This window comes from Amborella trichopoda, chromosome 11 (assembly GCF_054954075.1).
Source record: "Amborella trichopoda isolate Santa Cruz 75 chromosome 11, AtrichopodaSantaCruz75HAP2 v2.0, whole genome shotgun sequence".
Classification (NCBI taxonomy): domain Eukaryota; kingdom Viridiplantae; phylum Streptophyta; class Magnoliopsida; order Amborellales; family Amborellaceae; genus Amborella; species Amborella trichopoda.
Genome location: NC_142346.1, coordinates 33,170,973 through 33,184,155, shown reverse-complemented (window position 1 = coordinate 33,184,155; position 13,183 = coordinate 33,170,973). Strand labels below are relative to the sequence as shown.

Here is a 13,183-nt window from a genome sequence, read left to right as displayed (position 1 = left end):
GGACAACTGTGTGATTGATGGGGTTACTAGCCTTGATCGTGACAAAGGTGGGTGCTTTGCTCGAGAAGAAAATCAATATATTGCTTATGTAACTTATCGGACTTCCTTGAAGAAGATTGAGTTAATAACATTTTTAATTGTATTTTTCTTGTGCATTTTCACCGCACAAGCTGTGGGCTACTAATATTCTAATGGTGCATAACTTTATTTTTCCTTTTCTTGTAAGTGAGGATGCAGAGTTTTTAGGTTACATTTGTTGTGGCAGGGCTTTTGACCGATTTCTATGGCATTCATTAATTTTTCCATGCAGGATTAGGAGTCAATCAGTGTATCTGGTTTTAAATTAGGAGGCAGAATGCCGTCTCTTAAGATAATCAAGAGAAAGGGGAGCCATAACAGCAATCTCCAGCTCTTATTTTAAAACTATCAAGAGAGAGAGACAGAGCCGTAAACCATCGCAATAATTTAATGTCTCTTGTTTATTTTATTTATTTTTATTTGTTATTTTAAATGTCTTCACTCATTGATGGGGACATGGGTCATAGACAAGGGATTAAAAAAGGGTGCGGTTTGTATAGAGCCTAGGTTCTAAGCAATGAAATTAGAACCTACCTTCAAATAGTGTCAACAAATATGGTGCAATACTGAAAAACTTGGTAATAGCCTTAAAATATATTTTTATGTTTATTTATAAAGTTTAAAGCTTAAAAAATATTGTAGATTCGATAGATCTATAAAAATTTGAAAATCTTGAAAATTGACGATTCAAAAATGTATTACAAAATACATTATTTCCAAAACTTGAAATAAGTTTTTTTATGTGTCTATGCATCTTGATGTCAAGATGATCAATTTGAGGATATTTGGGCATAAAAAAAAAACCTCTTCTAGTTTTTATAAACTTTTTCCTTCAAAAATGGATGAAGTTTCTACGAGGCTTAGGCTTTATCGAAACAAATAAAGCCTCATCTCAAATCCAAAAAGCATTTTGAGCAACAAAAAATCTGCTCTAAAATCAATTTCCAACACCAACAGTAAAATTTGTATCTAAAAAAATAGTACAAATATTGAAAATCTGATGGCTCTTATTTTTAGGGCAAATGAACATTCTCGATAATTTGTTACATTATACACTATTTTTGGATAGCGTAATCCTATTTTTTTCCACATACTTAATCTTCAAGCTGAGATAATCGATGTAAAGGTTATCGAAATCTTGAATTGCACTGTCAAACCATTTTCCTTTAAAAATAAGTCCAAGTCATGAGTGGCCTAAACTTAATAATTCCATACTCTTGAAGGAAACGATGCTATATCCTAAGACCATTAATTTGAAGAGGGTTGGTTGGGACCAAAATGACCTTTTTGGCCAGCCATTGCATTAAAGGCCCACTACCAACTAAAATCGCCATCAAATCCTCCCTCCACCACATCACTTACAAAATAAGCAGTAAATTAGGTCGCATTCGTATGAGGCCAAAACACCTAATCCTCCCATTTAAGGCTTTGTGAAAACAAAAGAAAGCCTCACCTCTGTATAAAAAGCACTTTCGGCAACTGAAATCTCAATGATTTCCATTATCATGAATAAAATTCAAAACTCAATAAATGGTACCAGTGGATATATAAATCTTTTTTTTAGAGAAAAATGAACGGTCAAGATAATTTGTTACAATAACCATATTTTAAGAGCTTTCAATACCTTGGGTCGATAATTAAAAAAAATAGAGAGATTGAGAAAGATCTCACAAATAGAATTGGAGCTAGGTGAGAGTGGAGATTTGTAACTGGAATTTTATGCGACCGCCATATACTAATGAAGTGTAAGTTCAACAGTATAACTGTGATACCAACTTTAATTTCATGGGGTAGAATATTTGGTGGACAAAAAAAAAATACCTATAAAATGAATGTAGTGGAGTTGAGGATGTTTGAAATGAACGAGTAACAAGAAAGGATAGAATTCGAAAAGATTCCATTCAAGAAAGTTTAGGTATGGTACCAATAGACGATAACATGAGAGAAATTAGACTTAAGTGGGTTAGTTATATGTGGTGTCGACCAAATACAGTAATTATTAGAAGGTGCGAGTTAATTCAAATGAAATGATTGAAAATGATAAGAAGTGAACCTAAAAAGACGTGGTTGAAAGAAATCCGAAAAGAAATGAAGACTTGTAACTTCCTTGAAAGTATGACCTTAAATAGAGTATAATGACATAACATGATTCATGTAACCAATCTTAATTAATTGAAAAAAAAATTAAATAAAGATAATAAACCGTATTTTAAAAGCTTAATTTTTTTTTTTTTTTTTTCACAACCATAAATATATAAAAGTTTTTTCTAATGCTTAGAATTGTAATTTTGAATGAGTTAAATACTTTAGCGAAACCGGTTGGGCCCTGAATGCGTCCAACAGATGGGGATAAAAGTACAAACACAACGACCGCACACAAGTATTGTTAGAGAGTAAGAGAGAGAGATAGAGATAAAGAGGGGTTTTAGAGAGAGAAAGAGAGGGTATTGCTATTTTTGGTTACAGGTAAAGAGAGATCAGAAGCGGATAAAAAATCATTAAATGTTTTTTTAAAAAAAGAAAATGACACATGTAAAAACCTTCCAAAAATAACTTTATTTTTATGAGTCAGCATGAGTATAGTCTGGATTATGGGCCGGCCGCCGATATACACGGCCTTGCGTACCCTTTACGAAACTCTCGCTCCTATCAAAAAGCAATTTTGTACAACAAACGCTCGAAAGTACAAAAGAGTCTCAAAAATTACAAAAGAGGACAAAAAATTTGTAAACATCAGAAAATCCGCTCCAGTCTTGCTGCCACTTCGTCCTCATACGCGCCGACCCAAAAATGACTGGAATACCCCCTAGGTTTATGATAATCCCATATGGTTGACTTTCGTTTTTCTTTTCGGCCGAGGTTTCACTTCACGATCACGATCACGATCACGGGCGAAGATAATTCCATGTCTAATCAATTGCTTCTTTTTCCCCGTAGCATACTTTTGTCACACCCTTCGATAAGCAATGGCCCGGACCTCCGGCCCAGTTCTTGTCCTCGCCCTAGTCCTAAGGTCCCGACCCCTTGAGACAATTTTTAGGGTCGATCCTACTGGACCAGACAACCCGGTCCATTGCCACCCTTATCGATTTTGAATATAACTTTGGGACCCAGATCTTCTGAAATGGCAGGAACAAGATATTTTTGATATGGTGGGGCTACAAAATGAAAATTTTCAAATGGCACTCTATTGCCAAAACAAAATAGTAATTGGATACAGACCCCCTGAGAGTCATGCTGTTTCAAAAAAAAAAAAAAAAAAAAAAACTTTTGCGTGGATATTTAAGTATAGAAGAAAAATTTATCTAAAGGTGAGGCCCTAAGTAATCAAATTATAGTGCACCTCAAAAATTCACTAAAATACATTCTTTCGATGACCACAAATTCTTATCTCGACCTCAAGATATATGATCATGTAAAAAAATAGATTTCAAATCTTAAAAAATAGTATATCTTGTTATGCATGACCTGTATCGTTAATTTTCAAGATTATCAAGTGATTCTACATTATTTTTTTAACTTTAAATTTTATAATTAAATATAAAAGTAAATTTTCAAGTCATCACAAAAATTTCCGATACCGAAATAACATCTTTCGCCACTATTTCAAGGTAACCCTTTTTTTTATTGTTTAGAGGGTCAGCCTTATAAAAACCACACCCAAAACTAAATTTATTTTACTGACAATACTTAAAGTGGACACCAAGTTTGGAAATAGAAAAACAAAATCCTGAGATGAGTATATATTATTACACCACCCCATTATTAGCATTCCAAGACCACTGAAAGATATGTGCAACAGGCAGCACAAAGCAAAAGCCAAAAAGATGAAGTTGTCAAGATACATATCAAATTGTCAGGGTTTGGTGGTCATAAGTTCAGCGAACAAATGAACACAACCATAACAAAAAACTGAAAGAATGTAAAGCAAGCATTAAAAATTAGGCACAGAGACAGGAAAAGGAATAGAGAATCCATGAAAAGGAACTACTTCCTACCAATGTATATATAATAATAATTAATCACAATAACAATCATAACAGCAATAAAGTAAGAAAAGAATGTACGTTTGTGAGAGCTTTCTACATGTAATATCAACAACGAGAGTGATGGTCAAAATTTGAAGTTTCAGTAGGCTCGAACTCCACAACTCTTCTTCAAGGATCCTTGCATTTCTCTCTTAACATCATAAGCTTTTTGAATCCCCAGCCGCCTTCGAGAGAGAGAAACAAACTTAGAGATAGATAGAGAATGATTTGGCATCGACATTGCTAGGCCATGCTGCTCCTGCTCCGGCCCTCGCCAGCCTAATCCCCTACCAAGAGGTCTCTCACCAAAGAGAGAGGGACCTGGCTCGGCACCTCTTCTCTGCAGAGTTGATTTCTTGAGAGAGAAATAGGATAGAGATGATGGTTTGCAACTAACTACTTGGGTTGCTGGCGATGACTACCACCGCTCTGAACCATGAGAGTGGGCGGGAGTCCATGGGCAAAAGGGATCTGGGCTTGGCCCTGGGCTCGACCCAGCTCTGATATGGCTTGATATGTAGTAGCATAGCCATGAGGAGAATTAGGAGAGAGAAAGGACCCGAATCCAGGTTCATTTTTTCTAGGGTTATTGAGATTAGGATTATTAGGGTTAGGGCTTGTCGTGCTAATCACGGAGAAGTGGGATTGAGGGCAACAATTGAGGTCCATGAGGGTCGAAGAGGAGGAAGAAGAAAAGGAGGGCTTTTGCTGCTGTTGTACTAGTTGTTTGGGTTTGGACGGCTGGGATTCCATGGAGAAGAGATGTTGAGGCTGCTGGGCCGTTGATGGGTGGTAGTGGTGGGATAGCTGAAGAGGTGGGAAGGCCTGGTAGACAGCTGAAGACACGCCATTGGGCCACTTGGAGTTTGGTGGGGGCCACATTTGTTGCTGTTGATTGTGGCTACCTTCAAAGCCAAAGAGGATTTGTGCGTGTTGATGTGGCTTCTTTGTAGAATTGGTGGTGGTGGTGGTGGTGGTGGAGCTACTGGTGGTGCTGCTGTTACTGTTGTTGTTGGCTTGTTGTTGTGGTTGTGGTGGAGTACCCAAAGTGCTATAGAAAGTGTTGCTTTCCATGAACTTTTCCATGAACTGCGGCTGCATCTGAACCCAGGAAACAAAAAAATCAACTAAAAAACTTGTGGGTTTTCATTTTCTTTCAAGATAGAGAAGGGCAGTGTGAAAGAAATGGTCGGCTTTCATTGTTTACAAAATCTAACACCAGAAAAGAAGTTGGAACAAAATGCCACAAGAAAATGGTGCGTTGTTTCAATTGTTTACATAACTGGTAATGTACATGAAAGAAACCCAATATTGAAAACAAAAAGCAGCAAAAGCAATGGTGGGTTACGATTCCTTTCAAGAACCCTGCCAGAAAAACGAGGGAAATCAAGAGAGATCGTGACAAAGAAATGACAGGCATCCTCTGTTCACCATATTTATGAAAAAAAAAAAAGTTTAAAATAAAGAAAGCAATGACAAAATGGTGAGTTTCTAGGATTTTTATTATAATTTTTTTTTATGTAGATTAGTAAGGAATACAAGCCCCTACCCATTTCAGAACCAATCAGATTTTTAATGCGATAGTGAGGATGGAGACCGTGACCTTCAACTGGGGCATGGTAGTACCTACCACCATGACCCTAACCCCATACTCTAGAAAGGAGGATGTAGTTCACTTGTTTCCTAACCTGGTGAGGCGCCAAATGAGGGGAATAGTGGGAAGAGTAATGGGGGTTCTGGAAGAAGGGGAGAGTTGGATGGTGAACAAGAGAATGGAGAAATTGAGGTTGAGGTTGCTGTTGCTGCTGCTGCTGTTGCTGTTGCGCTGTTGCGGTTGTGGTTGTGGTGTGGCTACTGTTAGTGGCTGCCCTCTGATCCCCAGCGAACATGCTTGCGCTCACCAACACATTGCTGCCCGGCTCCAATGTACTCGATGAGAATGCCAGAGATGGCGAGTGCATATTCTGCAGAGGGATAGAATTCATTCATTTGGGGCTTTACTAATTCAGAAAGATCCAAATGTAAATGTTCATCACGTGCATCAATCACTGATATAATGAAAAGAAACGATGAAAGAAACTAATAGCGTCACTGATATACAGAAAACTAATAGTGTTCATTCATTGAAGCAAATGCGTTTGTAAAGCAACCACTGATGTGAAGGTCAATTGTGCCTTCAATCACCGACATGATGCAGACCGGTAGAAGTCATTGATTTGGGGCTTCACAAACTTATAAGGAGAGAAGCAAATTAAATGTGCAACAATATATAACACAGTGCAGATTGATAAAAATTCATTTGGAATCGTACTAAAACTACTAATTTTTCTACAATGGCCCTTACCTGCAGCTGCAGCTGCTGGTGTTTCTGAGAGGTACCACCATTGAAGATGGGCAATTCACCATGGCCAAAAACACCTATAGATGCAGGCTGCAGATCTTCAATGGCTGCTGACTTCTTCTTCTGAGCTGAACCATTTGAGATCGAGCTTGATTTCTCTCCCAAAAAGTTTCCCTGTACAGAGGGCTCACTTATGTTGTTTCTTGTCAATGGTGGTGGCTTGGATTGCGTGAAAGACTTGGATTGATTCAAGTGAACTCTCATGGGACCCACTGTTACTGCCCATGATAGGTTCTCCATTTTCTGGTACCCATCAATCAGACGTGATATGTACACATGAGCTGCACAGCGTTTCCATGACTGCCTTGTTTGAGGTGAAAAAAGGGGAGGCTGCATATGGAAGAGAGTCCATCCAGATAATGGATATTTTGGTTAAGATATAATATATATATATATATATATAGAGAGAGAGAGAGAGAGAGAGAGATAGAGAGATGTATAGAGAGAGAGAAAATGGAGAGAAGAAGTGACATTTATTGATACCTTCTCTGTTGGAAGAGTGACCGCAGATGGGTTTTGGTTCAATTTTGCAGGGGGCACAATTAATGGCTGTAATGGGGGCTCAGAACTGGAGAAAACACCCTTCTCTTAGATTTTATTTTCATTCAACTCTAGGTATCCAATATAACGAATGAAATTAAACAAAGCATTCATTCAAACAAAATCATTATAATACCGTTTTGAGGCACTAGACAGGGACACTGATGGCTCTGCTGTAATAGTAGCCCCACCTGCTGCAGCATTATGGTTAAAGCAATGAAGATCACAGTAAAGCGTAGGATCACTTCCAAATTATTTACACTGAGTGGGGGCTTTCACCTTCCAGCTTCCAAATATCAATGCTTCTTTCTTTATTGCCTGACCCTGTGGGTGCTTCACTAGCTGAGGCAGAGGCAGGTTTCTGGTTATCTCTAGTGTTTTCTGAGTTTTGGGGTTGATCTTGAACCTTTCCTTCATCATGGTTGGGACCATCTTTAATACCCAACTGACAAAAAGAGGAGAAAGAGGAAAGTAAGAGACACCAATTCCTCATGAGAGAGAGAAAGAGAAAGATAAAGTAAAATTCCAATGAATCTTGGAAAAGAGACCAGTTTCATAGAGCATAAAGTGGTAAAGTGGTATAAAACCTCTTCCTTTTCTTCCTTTGTAGGGGAGAAATCCAAACCCGGTCCCCTTTCTTTTTCCATCCTTTCATGTGGAAGCTACCCAGAAAGATAAGAAAGGAGAAATCATCAGGATCCATCAAGTAACGGAAAGAAAAGCAACAAAATTTACCATCTACCCAATGCTATGCAAACCATTGAGGGAAAGAGAGAGTTGGAGCTCTAATGGGACTAAAAAACCCAAAACACCATTCAAAACCAAATGAACTTCGGAAAAGTATAAGCCTTACCTGCTCAGATTCATTCTCCATGTAAGGAACTTTTGAATTATCTGAAACCAAACATGGTTTATTCCCTTCGTCTAAAGCACTTACTGCACTGTGGGAATTATTAGTCTCTTGATGGCTTTCGGTGAGAGATACTTCTTTTGTGAATGGTGCTTTGGAGGTAGAAGACAAAGAAGATTTTGCCGTTGGCTCTTTCAACGCATCTTGATCAGGTAGCTTTTTTTCCTCTGTAGAGAGAGAATGGCGGGGCAAAGGGGGCATAGTAGGGTCCGGTGAAGCAGCACCATTACTCATATCTTTTACAGCATTATTCATATCTCTAACCGACAACCCACCTACAAAGACAAATGTAGGTAGAGAAAACGTAAAAGTTAAGTATAAAACCAAAAGCGAAAAGATAGGAAAAAGGAATAAGAGAGAGGAGAGAGAGTCACGAAAGAAAAGGCGTATCACTTCATAATGAAAAAAAGATTGACCCATTCAATAACACTAAAAAAAATCCCCAAAATTACCTGAATGACTCGACTTTGAATCTAGGTCTGGTTCAGGTCTGGGTTTTGCTGAAGGAGAAGGTGAAGGAGAAGAAGACTCCCTATGAGCAAACATTCTAGCTAGATCATATAATGTCTCTGCAACTTCCTCCTCAGCTTTGGACACTTTGGTGGTTGTAATAGATAACTGCATTAACAACCCACCAAAAGAGAAGGATAAATCAAATTCAGGCATTAAGAAGGAGCTCAAATAATAAGAAGAAATCAGATAAAAAAAAGAAGAATAAACCCAAATAAGATGAAGAAATCAGATATGCTAAAAAGAGAAATAGAGCCCAAATAAGAGGAAATCAGACAATAAACAGAGAAACAGAACCCAGATAAGAACTAAATCACCAAAAAACGACCCAATAAGAAAAATCAGCAATTCGAAAGAAAGAGAAAAAGGAAAGTAGGAAACAAACAAGACCCATAAAGGGAATGATGGTTTTGGAGCTCATACTTTGGGGATTTTAGAGCTTGAACACTTGACAGAGCCACCCTGCTTCTGCAAATAGGAAAACCCAAAAATTAGGAGACTAATAACTTCCCTAAACCAAATATGGGAAATTAATGAAAAAAATTATCCTTCAAAAGAACTCTATTTCTTTCAAAACAAGACCTGCTTCTGACTTGATTTTCGACCTCCATTACAGGTAGGAGAAGTCAAACTCGCCGTGCCATTCTGTTCCTTAGTGGGAAGAGGAGGAGAAACTGACTCTCGATTACGCTTATTCATCGCTGTTCTCCAAATCAAAACGAAGAAACCACCGTTATTAAACAGTGAAAAAATAATAAACGAAATGGCTTAATGAACAAGAAAAGTAAAAATGAAAGGGACCCAATTCCTTTTTTCTGCTGCGGAGAAAACCCGCATGGAAGAAATCAATAAACCATAAAATGAACCAGAAAAGCAAAAAAAAAAAAAAAATTACAGCCAAAAAAATATATTTTTCCTTAATTTTGCGAGTAAGAGGAAAAAACTGATTTTTTTTTGGTGGATTTTTTTGAGAAGAAGACGAAGAAATGAGAAAGACAGGAAAACGGCGTGAAAACAGGGGCCGCCCTCGTTGCTGATACTACCGTACCTGAACGCAGCTTTCGAGGAACAGGGGCACGATCCATCGTGTTTGCCTCTTCCCATGCCTGAAAGAAAAACCATTAAAACACAGAGAGAGAAATTTTCAAGAGTCCCATTTTTAGAGAGAGAGAGAGGATTATTGATTTTCTCAACAGAACAATTTCAAGAGAGCGATGACTATCGGCTTTCTAGGTAGACCCATTTTAGAGAAACAACATAGGTTTGGATTCTAGACCTCCCAGGAGGTCAAGCATACTTTAGAGAGAGATTCAATGGAGAGATTTTGACCTTGCCCTGCAGCTTAATCTTCCATGGATAACCAGCTACTGTAGCAGAAGAAGTGGAGGACCCAAAAGTAGGAGGAGGAAGATCATCATCTTCTTCTTCTGAACCCACCGTTTCATAACCATCGCTATTGTTATTATCCCCCTCTCTTTGTCCTCTTCCTCCGTATTCAACAACCACTCTATCCTCCTGTGATTCCCACCTCCTCTTCTTACTCAATACAATCTCTCTCCTCCCACCATCTCCTTCATTACACACTGCAAAAACCAATCCAACCGTAAACAAAAACCCAAAAAAAAATCAAAAAAAATGCTGAAAATACTTAACAACTGAGTTAAAACAATGGATAAAAGAAAACCAACAAATGAAAAAACCGAAAATTGAGAATCCATGGTTTTTAAGAACCAGTTTTCGTGTTTTACCAGAAACGAGCTTCACCGCTGGAGAAGCCTTAGATCGTCTTGCGGCCGCTAGAGTGTACCTGCTTCTCTTCGCTTCCCCTTTCTTCTCCATCAAGCATTGAGTCCCTCTCTCTTTCTCTCTCTCTTCTCTCTCTTCTGTTTTCGACAACGGCCGGTTCTGCAACTACTAAAAAGACCTGGAAAAATGAAACGAATTTCAAGACGCGATCGCCGCTTACGATTAAATAGCCCAAAAAACCGCATTCTACCCCTCATTTATTATTTTATTCATTATCGCATAAACATTTCAAACACTTTTATTATTACAAACACACACAAATACAAATGCTTTGTCTTCTTTTTTCTATATTCTTTATCGTCTTATTCTATCTCGCTTTTCCTGTCACTACCTTAGCATACGCCAAAGGACCACCTAAGTCGCCGGAAAAATACGCTTCCCTCCTCTCCGGCCACGGTTTTTTCAGTCCCGTATAAATCAATGTGCTATCATTCTTCGGAAAATGGCCGGACTTTTAATCAGATAAATTTCAGGCCATGAAATACCTCCGCTAAAAGGGCCGGAATTTACAACATAAAAATTTCCTGCTAAATAATCGGAATACCTCCCTTTCGACGGCGGTATTCACTATGTAAAATTACACAGGCAATCAACGGCTCCGACATTCATATGCGGATTCTATTAAACCAAACCAAATCCAAAAAATATCTCGAAAAACAAGAAAATAGGGCGAAAATGGAGATCTGGCCCTTTTTCTACGGGGAAAAGAATCAGGGAAATAAAAGGGGCCTTCTTCGTCTCTGAAAAAGCTTTCCCTTGGAGCCCACTTATGGCTCAAATGAGCTCGGTTTGGTGCACAAGGCTTGGTTTTTAAGGCCGGAGTGGGTGAGGTGGGTTCCTCTCTCTCTCTCTCTCTCTAGAAGTTCCCCTGCGTTTCTCTCTCTTGTTATCCATTTCCTTGGTAGTTATTTGTTGTGACACCTGAGAAAGCATTCAACATGGCAGATACAAAGCGGGGTGGAACATCATACGTCATGTTCCATATCTAACGGTCCAGATTGTGATAATTTATTGCATCATGACCGTTGATTTCAAACGTGGTCATCCCTTACACGTGTCCACCAAATGTCGCGTCGCCCTTCTTATTCGGGAATGGATGACGTGGCGTGTGACATGTCACATAGGCATACCTTTCCGTGCCTCTCCGATATGGACGGCGGAGATCGAGGCTCGTGAGCGCCGGGGTATCTTCTTCCGTCCGATCGTCCTGGCCGGATAAGCTGCGGCTCATCTCTGAGTGCTGAAACGAATTTAATTTCGCTCCAATTTGTTTTGGGTAAAAATGAGAGAACCACATATACCCCTCCTCTATCCCATAATATCGTGAATACGCCCGACCGTTCGAAACCCCGCTTTCCCCTCTTATGACCATTCTACCCCTGGTTACCCTATACCAACAAACGAAGACGGCTTGTTTTGATCACAACTCGAGGGTATCTTCCTTCACTAAAAACAGACGGTTCAGATCTAATGAATTTAAGAAAATCCGGATTCTCCGCCACGCGGAGTGCATCTAGCCGTCCGATGAGCGCGCGATATTCGTGAGATACGATTCCAGCTTTTCCATTGGCTAAATCGAGGGAAAATGACCGAACTGACCTTGTGGAAAATGAAAATATCGAGATAGCTCCTCTCTCTTCCTTTCCCTCTCTAGGTCAGGGATCCCGCGACCTCGTATCTCCCACGATGCAGTTAAATTCCTGAACAAGGCAGGCCGCACCCACATTCTCTCCACCCACTTTAATATTCTCAAAAAAATAATTAAAAAAGCATAGAAAAATAAAACCACCTTTCCTTCTCAATTTTTTAAACCTACAGAGATATTCCAAAGAAAAGGCAAAAAGGACCCCCTTGGTGATAAAGCCCGACTCCCAGTGGCCAATCAAATGGGACCTCTCTCTCTCTCTCTCTACAAAAGTCGTCATCACATTGAAAGTGAAGAGAGAGAAAGTGTCTTATGCATTACTCTTCCTTCTTGAATAACTACGCCCATAAGTCACCATCACAATAAAGAAACGACTTAGAATATAATATTTTGTGTATTTTTATTTTATTTTATGCGTTATTTGTTAAGTAAGTGACGGGGAAACTACCGAAGTGGGCCCACCACTCTCCAACTAAAACAACTGCAAGCCACCACCTCCTCCACCCACTGTCGGAAATCCATGACAGAGAAAGTTGGGAGATGCAAAATGATCCGGGTCCTGTTTGTATAGGGCCGAGCTTTTAGAGTGCACCTTCATATACTCTTTAGGAATGTGGTTTTAATATTGAAAATCTTTGTTATAATTTTAAAATATAGTTTTATCTGTAATTATAAAAATTTAAACTTTTTAAAATAGTGTAGATCGAGCTGATTTATGAAAACTTCACAATTTTGAAAATCGACCAACTAGTCTCCAAAACTTTAAATTTTTTTTTATCATGTCTTGATGTCGAGATGATGAATTTGATGATACTTAGATATCGAAACAACCTCTTCTAATGAAATTTTTGATGTGCACTCCAATTTGACTCTTTAAAGAGTCAGGCTCTATATAACCTATTTCCAAATGATGTTTGAAAGAGAGAGAGAAAGGGAGATGTAAAATGATATTAAAGTAATAAAAAATAGTGTTCGTTAGTAAACATATTTATTATTTATGGGGGAAGAGGTACAATATTCAATCCCATTGGAGACGTTGTCCTCTTTTAGGTTGCCTAACCCTTATTTATAAAAAAAGTCCTGCAAAGAAATATATAAATAAATGGATTGGGAAAGTTCACGTCAAAGGTGTGGGATTTTAGAGAGAGAGAAGAGGGAGATGGATGGGGCTTCATAAGTTGTAAGATTTTGGAAGTGGCTCCAAAACGAGCACATTCCTCGCTCCTATTTTTAGTTTGCTGTTAATGTATTTTAATGCTCCTTAT

The 13,183-nt window shown here is 38.6% G+C and overlaps 1 protein-coding gene across 3 annotated transcripts; it reads right to left on the bottom strand.

The window, feature by feature from the left end:
• Positions 1–4,051: 4,051 nt before the first annotated feature.
• Positions 4,052–11,227, bottom strand: LOC18441039 (uncharacterized). 3 transcript variants are annotated; one of them, XM_020671546.2, is made up of 15 exons: positions 10,605–11,227; positions 10,216–10,391; positions 9,797–10,050; positions 9,516–9,573; positions 9,050–9,168; positions 8,891–8,935; positions 8,410–8,575; positions 7,901–8,232; positions 7,635–7,709; positions 7,327–7,492; positions 7,184–7,241; positions 6,991–7,075; positions 6,451–6,837; positions 5,795–6,070; positions 4,052–5,207 (listed from the first exon to the last, which is right to left on the bottom strand). In XM_020671546.2, the coding sequence occupies exons 2-15, from the start codon at positions 10,304–10,306 to the stop codon at positions 4,503–4,505; spliced, it is 2,817 nt and encodes a 938-aa protein (XP_020527205.1). In that variant the 5' UTR covers positions 10,307–10,391; positions 10,605–11,227; the 3' UTR covers positions 4,052–4,502. The 3 variants fall into 3 exon arrangements, with proteins under 3 accessions (XP_020527205.1, XP_006851241.1, XP_088708218.1); XM_006851178.4 differs by having other exon boundaries at positions 7,184–7,238; XM_088852092.1 differs by lacking the exon at positions 10,605–11,227 and having other exon boundaries at positions 10,216–10,575.
• Positions 11,228–13,183: the final 1,956 nt, after the last annotated feature.